At 34.5% G+C, this 17,674-nt stretch overlaps 1 protein-coding gene across 1 annotated transcript in view; it reads left to right on the forward strand.

Moving 5' to 3' along the window:
- The first annotated feature begins 474 nt into the window (after positions 1-474).
- The window catches only part of LOC106882064 (intraflagellar transport protein 57 homolog), a 20,892-nt gene continuing 3,692 nt past the window's right edge, over positions 475-17,674 (forward strand). The window contains exons 1-9 of the mRNA XM_014932626.2: positions 475-632; positions 3,653-3,822; positions 5,269-5,377; positions 6,855-6,908; positions 8,187-8,305; positions 9,409-9,505; positions 11,625-11,705; positions 14,311-14,433; positions 16,610-16,876. Of these exons, the coding sequence (XP_014788112.1) occupies positions 3,665-3,822; positions 5,269-5,377; positions 6,855-6,908; positions 8,187-8,305; positions 9,409-9,505; positions 11,625-11,705; positions 14,311-14,433; positions 16,610-16,876 (1,008 nt within the window). The 5' untranslated portion in view covers positions 475-632; positions 3,653-3,664. The remainder of the gene's footprint in view (positions 633-3,652; positions 3,823-5,268; positions 5,378-6,854; positions 6,909-8,186; positions 8,306-9,408; positions 9,506-11,624; positions 11,706-14,310; positions 14,434-16,609; positions 16,877-17,674) is intronic.

Consider the following 17,674-nt stretch of genomic DNA (forward strand, 5'->3'; position numbering starts at 1 on the left):
CGATACAGGACTGGTACTTTATTTTCCCTACCCTGAAAGGATAAAAGATAAAGATGAACTTGGTTGCGATTTGAACTCAGAGTAGACATCCTGAACAATGACTTCAAATCAATGTTGATATTCTAATAACAATGTCAATTAACCAGTATAGAATTGAAAGTAGCAGTATTCGAAATTAGAAGGAAATAACAGAATGAAACTCGTAATTATTTTTAAGATGACAGTCTTACAGTATTTAAAATCAAGCATTCTGAATTCATGATCTGTCACCGATAAATTGATCATGTGTTGCAAAGGCACTTAATTCCTAAATGACCCAGTTCACCTATGTAAATAAGTACCACAGACAAAAAAAATCGTCTACATCTATTTTTTACAGCAGTCTAACAGCATCTACAGGAACACTCTCATGTCAAAAGGCCGACACGCGCATCAACATCAACTTCTCTTTACTTGCCGTTGCCATGGTCATAAACAAACAGAACATACATAGAAGTAACTGCGCATGTGCACACCCTATTACATCAAACATAGACGATCGTAGATAAATAAACTTTTTTTCCGAGTAAATTTTACGAGAAAAACTGTTCGTTGGTAATCAATTCACTAAATTACACTCTATAAGATTCCAGGTAAATTGTATGCTTGCTTTTGTTAATTCTTTTAATTATCCTTGGTTTTTAAATCTTACTTTCGTCAATCTTACAGCTGTACTTATTCTTCGATGCTATGAAAAAGTTTGTTCAGTATTCTTCACTTGAGTATTCGGCGATCTTTGGTTTTAACGATCGCCCAAAGATCGCCTGGTATTCTTTCCAACATCTAATCCTCGACCATGTTTCGACGATTTCACTTAACTCATATCGTTAATGCTGTTTATGAGGGGAAAACGCAAACTTCACTTTATCTTATTCTTCTTACCTATAAATATGTTAACTGAATTGAGTAACAGCAATGTTTGATATTATTTTTAAATAACAAAACCTTGAAAATAAGACATCTTTGATGTAATGAGATGGATGACAGAATTGGTAGAAAGCCGGATAGAATATTTTTTTTCTGAATGAACACCAGGGAAGTATTGAAAATGATACTTGCTCCAATGCTAGAAATCCATTATTCTACTCAATATATATTTTCCTTCCCTCTATCTGCAACCAGTTTAGTTAGTTATTGTCTAGCTCCATGTCAGTCCCGATCGTGCAGACCAATGTGTAAAATTGCTCCATCCGTGACTATCCCGTCATTTGATTCAAGTATCACGTTCTCCAATGCGTCCCCGCTTTTTTAAGACAATAGGATGGGTGTAATTTGAGTGAAATTTGGTTTGGCCTATGAATGGAGTTTATTGCTCAACTCTTCTTAGAATTATCCACTATTTAAAGAATTAGAATTATTAACGTCAGTAAATAACATGGAGTTATACCATTCACGCCTGGACATGAGTGAATTGTGCTAAAGCTACAGATAATGCTATAATATGTATTTATTTTAATATATTTGTCTTCTACTACAATTCTATTCACTTGTTGGATGCATTAGAGGAATATAAATCGATCCAGTATCAATCAATCAAGCTGGAAGGATGAAAGGCAAAGTTACCACAGCAGGACTTGAACTCAGAATGTAAAGGACTAAGTATTCAGTCGGACGCTTTAATGATTCTGTCACTCCACTACCATATACTGGCTCAAAATATTGTTTGTTTTATTTTTACATAGGTGCAACAAATCCATATTTCTTTTATAGACAGGAGAGATTATGTGATGAAAGTGTCTTCATGAAATGGCTACATCTAGGAATCAAATGGGTCGCAAATATAGCTCGTTAATAGCTTTTAGTCTAGCCTTGAGCCTTACAATATTTTACCTTACAAATATTTTTATTTTCATATATAACATATAAACATATACATCTTTTAGAACATTATCATTTTATAAGATTTCGCTGGCAAATTTTGAAATTAATATAAACATCTATTTACATGAAAGAAAATTACTGCAGAACTTTCATCTAATTCTTTCAAATCTTTTTGCAATTTCAGTTGTGCACTAAAGAATAGAATGTAAGCCGAGATTTTATCGTAGGTTCAAACCTTGGTTGAAACAATTTCCATTCACTTGCTCCACTGATGCCCTTGATAAAGGCATAAATACTGCAAAATCTCATTTTGCAAAAAAAAAAAAAAAAAAAAATTATGAACTAGTATAGCATTTTATGTCAGTCAAGTTTGAACAACTGTAAGTGATTTTTGGTGGAATCTTATACAATACAATTTTCACTTCCCATCATTCATCTGCAGAGTCAATAAAATGACTATTAATAAAATTAATATACATCCTTCTTTTTTCTGTGTATGAAAACAATAATATCTTCAGATGTTTCAAAGCTAGAGGCTTTTAAAAAAAGTTATAGTTTAACTGTTTCAAATTTGTTTTGGGTCTTATTATTAAAATATTTGAGTTGAATGGATTGATTAACATACAAAATAATCTTTATTAATATATAGCGATTATGTCAAAGAATAAAACTGTTGTAACCTGTCTTTTTTTAAATGATGATAAAATTATAAATGAAGTGAAATATTCAAATCTAAATTTCAGGCCATGCATCAAATATATAAAGTAAATGGTTCTCCAATGAATATTCATTGAATTAGCATGTGAGTGGCTGAATATTCCAGAGATGTATGTGCCTTTACCATAATCCTTAGGCAGAATCAGCATCGCACAATGTGTGATAAGGCTGGTCCTTTCAATTATAATCTATCTATTGATTTCCTGTGCAGTTTCTGCCTACCGGATTGCATCAAAGGCTTGATTGAGCAATCACAAGAGAGTGAAATCTTGGACATAATGATTGCAAAGTGAACTTCTTCACCATTAAACCATGCTTATGTTCATACTACTCATACACATGTTTTTGTTTAGCCCATGTTAGCTTTGGTGTGGCAGTTTATATAATTCAGAGTCACTCAATCCAGTGTTTTCCCCTTTTAACCCAGCTAAAACTACCTCTGGTTCTTTAATATGAACTTCCTGTTTTAAAGTGATTAAAAATCCTTCATGAGAATTTCATGTTAATTTATGCACCAAATACCAGCTTCATTATGACAAAGTTATTTCATTAAATTCTTCTTGATTTTCAAAATTAATTGTTAAAAAATTTCATATATACAGGCGCAGGAGTGGCTGTGTGGTAAGTAGCTTGCTTACCAACCACATGGTTCCGGGTTCAGTCCCACTGCGTGGCACCTTGGGCAAGTGTCTTCTACTATAGCCTCGGGCCGACCAAAGCCTTGTGAGTGGATTTGGTAGACGGAAATTGAAAGAAGCCCATCGTATATATATATATATATATATATATATACATATATATGTTTGTGTGTCTGTGTTTGTCCCCCCAACATCGCTTGACAACCAATGCTGGTGTGTTTACGTCCCCGTAACTTAGCGGTTCAACAAAAGAGACCGATAGAATAAGTAGTAGGCTTCCAGAGAATAAGTCCTGGGGTCAATTTGCTCGACTAAAGGCGGTGCTCCAGCATGGCCGCAGTCAAATGACTGAAACAAGTAAAAGAGTAAAAAGAGTATATTTCATGACTTTCAAGAAGACTGAAATTTCTGATTTCTAATTTTCTTTTGGTTCCTAGTTGCCTTTTAAAATGTCTGAAGAGAAGAGACGCACAGAAGAAATTGAAGATGTTAGCCCAGGCATAGCGTATTTACCATTTGTTAATATGGAAGAACTTTTGGAAAAGCTCCGTCTACTTAATTATGAAAAAAGCTTTATGACAATAATGAACATGAAACCTCTTTCAAGGTAAGGAAGTTATCGTGTCAGAACTAAAGTCTTAGGTTTCCCTTTTGATTAGAGGCATACCAAATTATCCCTTGTTTCCAAATTACATTATACTATAAGCACAAGGCCTGAGGGTGCTAGTTGATTGAATCGACCCCAGTATTTCACTGGTACTTTATTCATCAACCTTGAAATGATGAAAGGTAAAGTTGGCCTTGGCAGAATTTGAACACAGAACGTAAAGAGAGATAAAATGCTTCTAAACATTTTGCCCAGCAAGCAAAAAATTCTGTCAGCTCACCACTTTAATAAGAGTAATAATAATAAGTATTGACACAAGGTCAGTCATTTTAGGGGACAATTACAGTGGATTTATTCAACCTATGTACTTGACTAGTACTTGCTTTATTAACCCTGGAAGAAGGTAAAACAAATCCAACCACAAGAGGATTTGTGATGGGATGTGGATAAATACTCCAAAGTATTTAGTGTTACACTAAAAACAATCTTCTGCAATAAGGATATTATCATCATCGTTGTTTAATATCCACCTTCTATGCTGATATGTGTGGGAAGGTTTGACAAGAGCCTGCCAGGCAGAAGCCTGCACCAGACTTCTGTAACTGTTTTGGCAGGATTTTTACAGCTGAATGTCCTTCCTAACACCAACCACTTAGCTTTTTATGTGGCACATGCTGAAAAAGTTGCTGTCATGCATTATCAAAGACAAAAATCAATATGTTATGCATCCTAATTGCTGAACAATGTGGAGATTTTTTGCAAACAACTTCCAAATGCAAGTGCTACCAGTTGAAGGCTCTGCATCCCAGATGCTAGCAACCTTATGGGGTTATCAGAAGAGAATGCACACCATTTCAGGGCCTTCCACTCAATGGCATTATTATGCACCAGCCCCACTTGCTTGATCAGCTGGTTACTTAGTTTCACAGAATATTCTTCCAGGCATTGCTCATCATCTCTTCTTAACCAAATCCAGTGACTTGCCTTCTCCACTGTAGTCTGAATATCTCTCATAATGGTATTAGCTTTATGATGAGTTAGACCTAGTGGCTACAACAATCGCCTCACACTGTGTCCAATGAATCCTCTACATCCAGCTTTCATTGAGAAAAGCTCTGTGTCTTTACATTCCTTGAGGAGGTTTTTATAATTGTGATCTATCAAATTAAGAATGCTGAAAAGCTATCTAAATACAAAAATTTAGAGGAAACAGAAATGTAAGAAAGTAGTGGAATGGAACTAAGATCTTTACTCTTAATAGAACCTCAGTTGTGATAAACAAAGAGAATAACTAAGAATTAGTATCTCACCCCACAAACTTTTAATTAAAAAACTCTATGACCTCAGTTCAATTTCTAACAGGTTCAACTTTTGCTTAACATCTTGTGAAAGTAATTATTTTTATCCCCCATTTCTTTTTTTGCTTGTTTGTTTTTCTTTTTTTAGACATTACTTTGCTCTTCCAACCAATCCTGGAGAACAGTTTTATATGTTCACTTGTTTAGCAGCATGGCTTATACAGGGAACTGGTAGGCAGTTTGACATTCCTCAAGAGGTATTTGATTACTATTTCTTCCCGCTTTCATATTTTCTTTTCATTTTCCTACATTTGGGTTTTGGAAAGTGTACATTATGTGGCAAGTTTTACTTTGTTGATTGTGTAATGAAAGCTGTCTACTTTCAAGACCAAAGGTTTCAGACCAAGGCCAGAAGATCCTTAGATTGTGGATTGCATAAGCAAAACTTCAGAGCTATATGTTTACTTCTGAATGAAATAAGAAACAAGAATCAGATGATTATGATAGTTCTATAAAATTCTGAAAATTGCTCTAAATGTTTTGTGTCTGAACAAATGAGAGCTTCTTTAACATCAGTTGTTTGGACTGATAATTGATTACAGTGGTATTGTCAATATGTGGCCGGGAACATTACCCAATAGAAGTAATAGTTTTATAGAGTTCTATGTACAATCTTTTCACAGCCAGCACCTCGGATTCTTCTTAGATTTCAGATAATTTGCCTGAATGATGCTATAAACAAAATATTGGTTGAAACTGAGAAGAGATAGAATTATACCTTAATTACATCATGGAAAACTCATGGTTACCATTTAAATACATACGCAATTAGGTTCACTTAGCGTTCTTTTTTTTATTTTTTTATGAGTATTGCAGATTGTTTCCCAACCACTTTTTTATTCCTGGGTAACCTTTGAAATAGATTCCATGTCTCCAGGAACAGCTATATAAAAACTTTTATATATCTTTATTAATCTCTTTCTTTTTCTTTCATAAATTAAAATTTTATGAGATATTACATAAATCATAAAACTGTCTATGAAAGCTTTCATGGTGCTAAATCCATCAGGTGCCGTAAAGAAGCTTTAAAAAATTTCATTTTAGCCAAAACTGTAATCAAATTCCCCCATAATTCGCTACTAAGAGGTCGTTTTTCTCCTCGGTTCTCCTTACTACGCATAGATGCCAGGATTTCTCTACTTAAGGAGTATGTTGTGTATGTGTATTATGAAAATAGAATTGAACACAAAAATGGTTCAAAAATGTATTTGTAAATAATAATTAACCTATTTATCACTATTTCTTTGAGACCACTTGTAATCGCTTGAAGAACCCTGTTTTCAAGGAACCCTGGTTATAAAACGCTGTTAAAATATGTCAAAAAGTTTCATCACACATATATGACTCAGTCACTGACACTGCAGTCAGATTTGAAGTTTTATTAAAAATCTTAGCATTATCTCCCTTTGTACTTGTTCTATGATGAGATCGAAAGTGTGATTAATGAGTAAAGGAATTTTGTAGTAACAATTATGATTAACAGTTTATGAAGAAAAGTATAATTTCTTGGAGAGGATACCGATAAATCATATAGGTCATACCAGCATCCTCTCCAAGATTCTTTGAAAATTCTTAACCATTTATTCATTTTTGCTGAGGCGTTCACATTTTGATTCTTAAATTTATTCTATAAATATTAAATAAAAAGTTTTGTTTCTACTGATTTTCTTGTAGAAAGATGATCCAAATGCAACAATATCAAGTATTCTGGAAGTTGTACGAGATTTTGTAAGCCTACACATTTTTTATTTTTAAATTTCAGAATTTCGGATATATTCTTTGTACAACATTAAAATGTAAATGAAAAGAAAAATAATTTGTAGAGGTAGTTTTTGTAATTGCTGCTTCATGATTAAAGTTGAAGTTTTTGGTAGATCTAAAAAACATATGATGATGAAATTTAAGAGGATTTGAATAACAGATTGAAATTATATGTTCTGAAAGAACATGTTTAAATCTAATCAGATGTGTCATAGTTGTCATTTGCATGAACACTTGAAATATGGAGATGATTTTGTAGTTATAAATCCAGCATGAGCACATTCTGTATTTTCAATAAAGTTAAACAATTCTAATATATAGATCTTAGTGTGGCAAATTCGTCTATGTACCAGTAGCCTATCCCCTGTAATTATGTATCAACAACATCTATATATTTGTAACCTTACTCTCTCTCTCTCTCTCTCTCTCTCATTTCATTTCATTCACAATACTTGGTTTAATCCACGACTATAGTATTTGGCACTTACCTAAGATGCCACACATTGTGATCAAAATGCAGAACCTCATGATTGCAAGGCAAAATCCTTAACTAGTCAGCCATGTTGCATCCATACTACCCATAGCTATATGCCATCACAGGGTTTTGCTAACCCTAGTTTTACTCTCATCAAGCATACGCACCCATCCCTCATAAAATACCTGTGTCACTTAAGCCATTTTATAACAACAGATGGACAAGACTCACCTGCATTCAACCTTACCACCATCATTACTCTACCTGTTTTGTCCATCATGAAGTCTGTGTATATAAGAAACTGTATTGGACCTATTTGTATCCAATACCCTGAAGCCTTTGTGTACGCCCAGTCACTAACCCTATTCACTTTGTGAGCTTACATGCTCTCACAAACACACACATTGGCAGCATTTGTTCATTTTCTTGAAAACGGGGTCATAACCCCCGAAATATTGAATACAAGTTAAGTCTACATTAATTCATATATTTGTTTTCTTGTTATTTATCTTGCATTTACTTCACATTGTTTTGGCCTTACCCACAATCCCTTATACAATATATATATATATATATATATATATATATATATATATATATATATATATATATATATATATATATATGTATGTATGTATGTATGTATGTATATACTCATATTTATTTGTTAATGAATGTAATCAATAATAATTAATTTTATCTCTAATTTGTACTGAGAGCATTTTCATTTTAACAGAAAAACCTTTCTGATAGAATATTATTCTATTTAGGGTTACACACTGAACTTTGCCCCTTCAAAATTAAAGCAAGGTTGTGGTGAACATTGTATTTATGTACTCAATCGTCTGGCTGATGAAGCATTAAAGAGGCAAAATTTCAAATGGGCAAAGTAAGTATCTACAATATCAATTTTTGCAAGATAGTAGAAATTACACTTATTAAAGTCGGTTTTTGACAACTATTCTTGTTATTGTTTTTGACCTCTCTCTGGTTCTTCCTGTCATAATTCGCAACCCTCTGAAATTCCCATTTTTGTTCATATTTTCTCACCAAATATTGGTCTTCAGATTTCAAGCTGAACATCAACCACATCCACCTCACTAAGATATGCAATGGCTATTTCTTCAAATATCTAATTCACAGAGATGGATAATAAAATGATTTGGAATAACTTGCATACGTAATCCATCATAGTTATGGCTAATGAGAAAAATGGGAAAACAAAATACAGTTTTGTTTCTTTTTAGCTCCAACTCACCTCCAATCAAGCATACCTGTGAGCAAACACATTTCAACTGTGACCATATCATCATCATCATCATCCTCATTTAGTGTCCGTTTTCCATGCTAGCATCGGTATGACAATTTGACTGAAGCTGGTAAGCCGGAGAACTGCACCGGGCTCCAGTCTGTTTTGGCTTGGTTTTTATGGCTGGATACCCTTCCTGCACAGGCATAACTGCCTGGTTAAGGAGTTGATTGTTCAATCATGTATGGGTATGGACTCAATTGCAAGATTATCACTGGTTGGCTTTGGGCTTTGGCAGAAGTGGGTATGCTATAGAATTCAAAGCAGAATTGTCCTAACAAAACCAAGATATACTGTTGGTCATATGGATGAAACTGATTAATGATATTTGGTTACATCTTTTTACATTATCAGTTCAAAACTGATAGCATCATGGTAGCATGTTGCAGGTATGTGTATTCATGCACATTCACTCAATGGAAGCCACTTATAATCATGGATAGTGTTACCAACCAGTAATTATTATCAAAATTAGTGGCAGCTAAACTCTCCCCCAGTTTAATATTAACAATTGGATATTGTTATTGAAAAGGCTTTATCGCCATATAATCAAAATAAGCGTGTATGTGTGTGTATTGAATGTGAAAAAAAAAGAATTTGTGTTTTACTGAAATGAAGGAACAATTAATCCAAGAACAAATATCATTTTAGTCTGAATTTTGTAATAACTTTGTGTTGTTTAGACCAGTTTATCCTGAAGAAGAGGAAGATGAAGAAATTGTTATAATGGCTGAAGATATGGAACTAGATCTCAATAAGATGGAAGAGGATGGTATTGTTGTAAGTACTTGTCACCAAAATGTTCCTTAAGTATTAGCATATTTGAATTTATATCTATTACAAAGATAATAATAATGACATCAACGATTTGTATAGAATTGGATGAAAAGGAAATTTTTTTGTGAGATATAGGATGGAAAATGTACATAGTATACAAAATGTATGAATATATGGATGATACAGTCCTCTGAGTCTCCAGCTTGGGCAAGCAAAGTAACCTACTGATTTAATACCACACTAACCACATGTGTCCTCTCCCAAATGTTGTTCTGTGATCTACAAGCACATACTTTGGGGAGTTCTTTTCTCTGTTATCATTTTCCCTACAATCACCCACCCTTTGATAAATTCTCTAGAGGAGGACACTTCCCTCACAATCTTCACTTTACTTTTCAAGTGGAACTTAAAATGTTGATAAGGACTAAAATAAAGAGAAAAGTGTCTATCCTCATTCTTTTCATTGTCATCCATCTCACAACCTCTTTCTCCATAGCCACAAAACAGGGAAAATGCCTGCCCAGCCCTATTACAATGTCTGTAAAGTTTGTCTCAATCTGCCCTACAGTAGCACAGCTTGACTAAGAATTACCTCGAATATAGGAAACTGAATAAAACATTCACTTATGATGCAAATACTACTCAGCTGAATAAAAATCCAGCATATACAATATAGGCAGTATTATGCTATATGGTAGTGAATCATAGGCTGTGACCACTGAGGACATGCAAAGGCTTGAAAGAAATGAAGCCAGCATGCTCTGCTGGGTGGATAATGTGCATGTATGACAAAGATGGATAATGTGCATGTATGACAAAGATGGATAATTTGCATGTATGACAAAGCATGCTCTGCTGGATGGATAATATGCATGTATGACAAAGTGTAATTTGAGAAAAAAACTGGGTATATGGAGCATCAGATGTAGTATGCAAGGAAGACTGCAATGGTATAGTAATGTGATGCGTATGGATGAGGATAGCTGCATCAAAAAGTGCCAATCTTTAATTGTGGAGGGAATGTGTTGAAGGGATAGATCCAAGATGATGTTGGGACAAAGCGATAAGAAAGGATCTTCAGATGTTGAACCACACAGAAGAGATGACAAGAGACTGAGACTTCTGGCAGTTTACTGTGCTTGAGAAGATACGTCAAGCTAAGTAAAATCATAGCCATCCATACATACAAACATGTTCTCTGCATCTCTCTCTCAGCTGAGAGATCCTACTCTTGCAGGATTGGAGGTGCTGGGGGCTATGTAAAAGCACTTGTGCTGGGGCCACATAAAAGCACTTGCGCTGGGGCCACTTAAAAGCACTCGTGCTGGGGCCACTTAAAAGCACTCGTGCTGGTTACACATAAAAATACCCATACCACTGCCATGTTAAAAGCACTCAGTACAGTCTGTAAAGTGTTTGGTATTAGGAAGGGCATCCAGCCATAGAAACCCTGCCAAATCAGATAAATGGATCTTAGGCAGCTCTCCAGCTGGCTAGCTCCTGCCAAACCATCCAACCCATGCCAGCATGAAGAATGGACATTAAATGATGATGTGTATCATACATAGTGTACAAACACCATTGATTGACTTGTTACTGCGGTATTTGTCCTGAGATGACATCCCTTATAAGTGTGCTGTGTTAAAAATATAACAAATATCAGAATGAAACAAAAGGTTACCCCAGCAGTAACCAACAAGATCAACTGATGCATTTCAGCCTTTTTAGACCCTTTTAGTAATGTGAACTTGCAGCCATCCACATGCTTGGATGAGAATTCATCATTTCAAATACAGGAAATAGGGACTAAAACATTCACTGATGTTGCAGATAGCTGCCTGCCTGAATAAAAATTTAGTATGCACAAATGAAGCAGTATTGACCCTTTAGCATTCAGATTACTTTGTCAAATGTAACACTTATTTATTCATATTATTTTGAATTAATCATAGCTTATCTCATAGCTTTGAGATTTCAATAATGTGACTGTTTATTTGTAGAATGACATTGCAGTGTAAGTATAAGAGGTTGGATCTGGCAAGTTTGAACATAAAACAGGTTGAATATTTGGGCTAGATATTTTATTTTATTATATTTTTTTCTCATTTGCTATTTCTTGTAGGATGAAGCTGATGCTGGTGATGATTTTGATGAAGAACCTCTGATGAGATTAGATAATTTACAATCCCTCAAAGAATCAAAGGTAAAATCAGTTTCAAATTTTGGCACAAGGCATGCAAGATTGGGGTGGGGTTAAGTCAATTACATCCACCCCAGTGTTCTTTGACCAAACCACTAAGTTACAGGGGCATAAAGACACCAACATTAATCTCCTAGTAGTGATGGGAGACAAACATACACACAGACAGACAGACACACACACACACATATATAAATATATATATATGACAGGCTTCTTTGAGTTTCCGTCTACCAAATCCACTCACAAGGCTTTGGTCAGCCTAAGGCTAGAGTAGAAGACACTTGCCCAAGGTGCCACACAGTGGGACTGAACCTGGAACCATATGGTTGTGAAAGAAGCTTCTTATCCCACAGCTATGCCTGCCCCTGGATACATCTTATGTTGCTACAAGAACCCGAGAGGTTATCATCAACATGACTAATGATTATTCTTTACCCTACATAGTCTCCCTTCAATCTGTTTATAAATTCATTTCTAATGCAGTGGGGTAACCATATATGGACAGTTCTCTATATGAACAAATTGAATAACAAACAAATTTTCAGAAGAAAAACTCACATAATGTGCTGTAATTTGATCAACAGCACATTAGTAGACCCACCACCCACCCACTATACACACACATGAGAGGAGAGCTAATTTGCTTAACAAGCTGATATTTGAACAACAAAATATGAATAGACTACACACACATGTAGTGACTGGGAGAATATATGCAAATGGTTTCTTGGCAGAATTCTGGTTTAAGCATCCCATATAACCCCTCTTAACTTTTTGTTTTTGGGAATTTTCAGAAAATTTTTGCAAATTTGTGTTCTACATGCAGGAATACTTACAATTATGCAAAAAAAAAAATGAAAAAACTTTTTGTGTGTAGGTGATTTAGCTGGTGTTTTTAGCAGATTCCACGATCATTTCTTAGTCGCTCTAAAATGTATTGATGTTTTTCAATATTTTTCTCTCCATAAACACATTTAATGGAATGATGATGCATGCACCCAAGGGTAGTTTCATTGCTGGGATTTAAGCCAAAAATTTGAAATGTCCATATTTTAAACTCTGATTTTTAAAAAAAATTTTTAAAAACTGGAAATTTTTGGATTAAAAAAATTATCAAACATTTTTTTGCATAATTGTAAGAATTCCTGTGTGTGGAATATAAGTTTGAAAAAATTTTCTGAAAATCCCAAATAAAAAATTTATGAAGGATTATATGGAGTGCTTAAACCAGAATTCCACTGGTTTGTTATTGTCCGTCTACGCATTTCATGTGGCTTGCATATTTTCATATTTTACAAAGAAAATAATATTTTTGTTTGCTTTTGAAGGTTGGACAATTAAAACATAATTTAATTCCTTTATGTGGAATTTGGGTTTAGCTTGGAATGGATTATTCCTGTGAGGAACAATTTGGTTAGCAAACAGGGCTCTAGAATGGATTATTCTATAGCCACAAGGTTTCACATTTTGGGAGAAGGAAACAATCTATAATGTCCACCCTAGTACTTGATTGATCCTTACTTTATTGACTCCAGAAAGATAAAAAGCAACGTTAACTTTGACAGGATTTAAACTTGGAACATAGAGGAATGTAACCAAATATTACTGTGTATTTTGTCAAATCCTCTACCAATTTTGCCATTCCACAACCCTTATCTATATAAGGCAACATTCTGCACCCTATGCAATGACATTTGGCATCCCAAAGGGATCTGTTCTTGGGTCCATCTTGTTTGTTGCATATATTAACAAAATAGATACCAGCTTAAGCATGATACTGTGTTAAAATATGTAGATGACACTGAAGTGTACCTTGAGAAAAATGGAATGGATCCTATATGCTTTAGATCTTTCCAGAAATCTGACCTGGAAGCAATGCAGCAATTGATTACTGACTGACAAATCAAACTGGCTGTAGATAAGTGCACCACTATATACTATTGGAGAAAAAGCTGTTGGGCCTTCACTCTCACTGCAGATTTCTTCTGTTGCACATGTATTCTCAACATAGCATCTACTGTATCACAAAGTATAACCTTCTGCTTCAGCACCAGAAAAAAAACCTCATTTCCTTCCCCCATCCCTTTCTATAAAGCTCAAAACCTGCCCTGAAGTACTCTTTCCACATTAGTGGAAGTGTTGCTGTTGCTGCTATAGATATTACAGATTGTATCTGAAGGAAGAAAGCTTACTGATATGCTGCCTCATCTCTCTGGTTTTTCTAGCATAACTACAGTGGCCTCTACTCTGCAGATCTTGATGATCTTGTGCCACCTCCATTCAGAAACTCCCTACTTGTCTCTTGCTCTTGCTACCAATATCGTGTCCACTTTCACAGGACCCACACTAGCTACTATATTCAGTATTTCCCCAGGATAGCCCCATTACTTTCTTCCTATCAATGTTTTTCTTGCCATTCTTGACTTTCACCTGTTTAATAGGAATTTTAACCATGCAGGTTTCATATCCCTTGGAGGGCTTGCAAAGGCCATGAACATAATGTCTCTCTAATTAAAAAAAGAAAATCTTTTTTTTTATTATTTTAGGTTAATATCTGATGCAAGTAAAACTGTACAAGTGGTTATTTATCATACTCTATTTCCAGTTGAAAGAAGGTAGCAGTAAACCTGATAATATCTTGGAATCTCAGACAAACCTTGATGAATGGCTTCTGGAAGTACAAAGAGTAACACCACAGCTGAAAGTTTTAATTAGAACTGATAACAAGGTAAATAAAATTGTTTTTTTTTTCTCTTTTAATATTCCCTAACTTGAAATCTGGAAAATGTTATCTACAGAGTATTTAATTTTATTCTTTGTTTTGAGTTCTAATTCTATTGCAATCATTTTTGTACCTAATCCTTCTGAGATAATTAAAGTAAAAACCAGTGCAGTACCAAGTACATCTCTCATGAGATTAAGTTGATTTGGGGTTCTGGTAAAAAGAATTCATCTTAATCCTAGGTTAGGACAGTAGCAGACTAATACAATACAGTATCTGTTTAGCTTTGCACTTCTAGGTTCAGAATTCAAACCCTCTCTAAGGATATTAATAGTAAGCTGTTTAGTCAGTTCAGTTTATTACATACTTTTCCCTAAAATATTGGCCTTTTATTGACTCAAAATTGATCATTATCAATTACTTGAGTAACAAAGATTATAGTGTAGATGTAAGTCTCGAGTGTGTGAAACAGATGACTTGTGAATGTTATAAGTTAAAGCTTCTTCAAGGTTAGGAAGAGGTAGTCAGTGGTGGGATTATTTTTTATTTTATATTACATTGGTTACAGGTTTCCTACAAACCTTCAATGGTTCACTTTATTTTTGATGGTGGCATTCAGGAGACTTCATTCAAAGAGCACCAGTTGTTCACTAATGTTTACATCCTTCACTAATATACAGTGAAATATATAAACATACACACACACATATGCAAGACAGGCTTCTGCTCCTATGGTATTGATCAACCCAAGATCACAGTAGAAGACACTCACCCATGATGCCGTGTAGTGGGATTGAATACATAGCAACATGTTTGCAAAACAAACTTCTCAACCATACAACCAAATCTTCATATATCAGAGAATTACAAGAAGTTATTTAATCCTTATTTTACCTGTAATCAACATCACCTTAAAGCATGGACATGCTAGGCACTTGTCTGAGAGCTCCACAGGTCTAGGGACCAAATTTTAAAATATGTATACTGAAATTGTGTTTAAAGGGGGTCCCTGGACCATTGCTTTGCCTTGGGACCCATAGTGCTTTTGAGGCAACCTTGCTTGTAATTCATTGAGCTAATGAGGAGGGGGCTTGGAAAAGTTGCTAATATACTAGAAATAGCAACACTAAATGACCGCAATTAAACTGCCTTGAATCATTGGTCTGCTTCATCAGGGTTAACCTATTGCTAAATAACAACAACCTGTAATCCAGCAAAATCACACATCTAGTTCATCTCTTATTATAACTACCCTGGACAAAATGTAGCTGATTATGTAATCATTTGGTTGAAATTTTATTGCATACTTTCCCTAAAGATATAATATGCATGAATTATGCATTTCTTTATGTGTGTGGAAGGAGAATGGTATTCCTGCTGTGGTTTTATCTCTTGTTATATACAGTTATAATCATCAAAAATCATTGATATCGTCATCATTGATTTCGTGTTTACTTTCTCAAGAAGTCATAGTCTAAACCAGTGGCTCTCAACCATTTTTTTTTTTACCTATGGACCCATTTGATTATTTTTCTATTCTGGTGGACCTCCATCACCCCTTGATGTTTAAAAACTAGTTTTATAGATACTTCTTTCAAAATTACTATTTTGTTTTTCATGCATTAACTTATGTATGTAGGCTGAACTTATGTAAAATGTTAGAGAAAGAAACCAAGCTGTTTATTAGCAACCTGGCAAAATTTCTTCATGATCTCTTAATATACCACTATGGCTTTCCAATTTACTGTTTTGCTTGTGTGGATCCCAACAAATCTTATATGGACCCTAGTTGAGAACCACTGGTCTAAACAAATTTAAGGTCAGTATATTTTCATTGGTTATGATCATGTATTGTCTTACTTGTATCAATATGGTAATGGCTATTATTCACTGATGAGATCAAAATGAGACTAAAACATGCTCAGAGTTATTCATCCATTCTTATCAACAAATGGAAATAAGTATTTGTCTTGTTTATAAGTTCATCTATCTGTCAAAACTTCTAGGCATGTTCCTGCAAGAGACTAACCTGACCATCTGTACAGGCACACAAGTTGGTATTATTATATACTGGTCCTATTGACACTAGGAAGGATTAGGATTAATTAACTGTCATGAGGGACCTTCAAAATTATGTCTATTAAAGTTTGTTGAAGACATTAAACTTATTTGATTTTTGCAGGATTGGCGACTCCACGTCGATCAAATGCATCAACACAAGAACAACATTGAAGTCTCCATGGAAGAAACCAAGTCCTATCTTCAAGAACTCCAAGATGAAATAGATCGATCCCTAGAGAAAATTCGTAGCCGTGAGAAATACACAAACAAGCAGCTGGATCATTCTCTCACAGAATTCCGTGCCTTACAGGATCAGCTGGCTGAGATCAAAGAACGATACCGACAAGCAAGTGGTGGATTAACTGACCGTTCACGTATCTTGGCCGAAGTAAGTCTTGCTTTACACTCTGACTCTTGTTATTATTGTTATTGTTATCATTAAGGGGCGAGCTGGTAGAATCATTATCACACCAATAAGAATCTCAGCAGCATTTCTTCTGACTTAACGTTCTGAGTTCAAATGCTGTCAGGGTCGACTTTGCCTTTTGTTCTTTTTGGAGTTGATAAAAAAAAGTATCATTCGTGGCCAGTAAAAGAAATCATTATTATTATTATTATTATTATTATTCAGTAGTTTTATTTTTATAACGTGCTTTCACTTCACTACCGAGCGCAGCTCTGTGCGCCTTGGGTATGTGCTGTGGTTTGCTGTGGTGCTCTTATGTTTACTGTATTGAAAGTGTTTTGCGTAGAATGTGTGCAGTACCCAGTAGTGCAATTTTCTGTATGTTATATATATTTGTAAGTCCTGGTATTTTTGTTATGTATTTGTCTGAATATTTTTTTATTATACCTAAGGCACCTACTATGATAGGAATTGTTTCTGTTTTTAGATTCCACATTCGAGTTATCTCTATTTCCAGGTCTTTGTATTTTGAAAGTTTTTCCATTTCTTTTAGAGAAATGTTGTCATCTGCTGGTATTGATACATCAATTAGAAAGCATTTTTTTTCTTCATGATCTTTGACAACTATTATTATTATTATTAGTATTATTATTATTATTATTATTATTATTATTATTAGTATTATTACCCCCACCTTAGCGGAGGTATTGTTTTCAGTCGTGTTTGTTTGTCTGTGGACAAGATATCTCAAGAACCACTGGATGGATTCAGATGAAACTT

The sequence above is a fragment of the Octopus bimaculoides genome, chromosome 4 (assembly GCF_001194135.2).
Source record: "Octopus bimaculoides isolate UCB-OBI-ISO-001 chromosome 4, ASM119413v2, whole genome shotgun sequence".
In the NCBI taxonomy this organism is placed as follows: domain Eukaryota; kingdom Metazoa; phylum Mollusca; class Cephalopoda; order Octopoda; family Octopodidae; genus Octopus; species Octopus bimaculoides.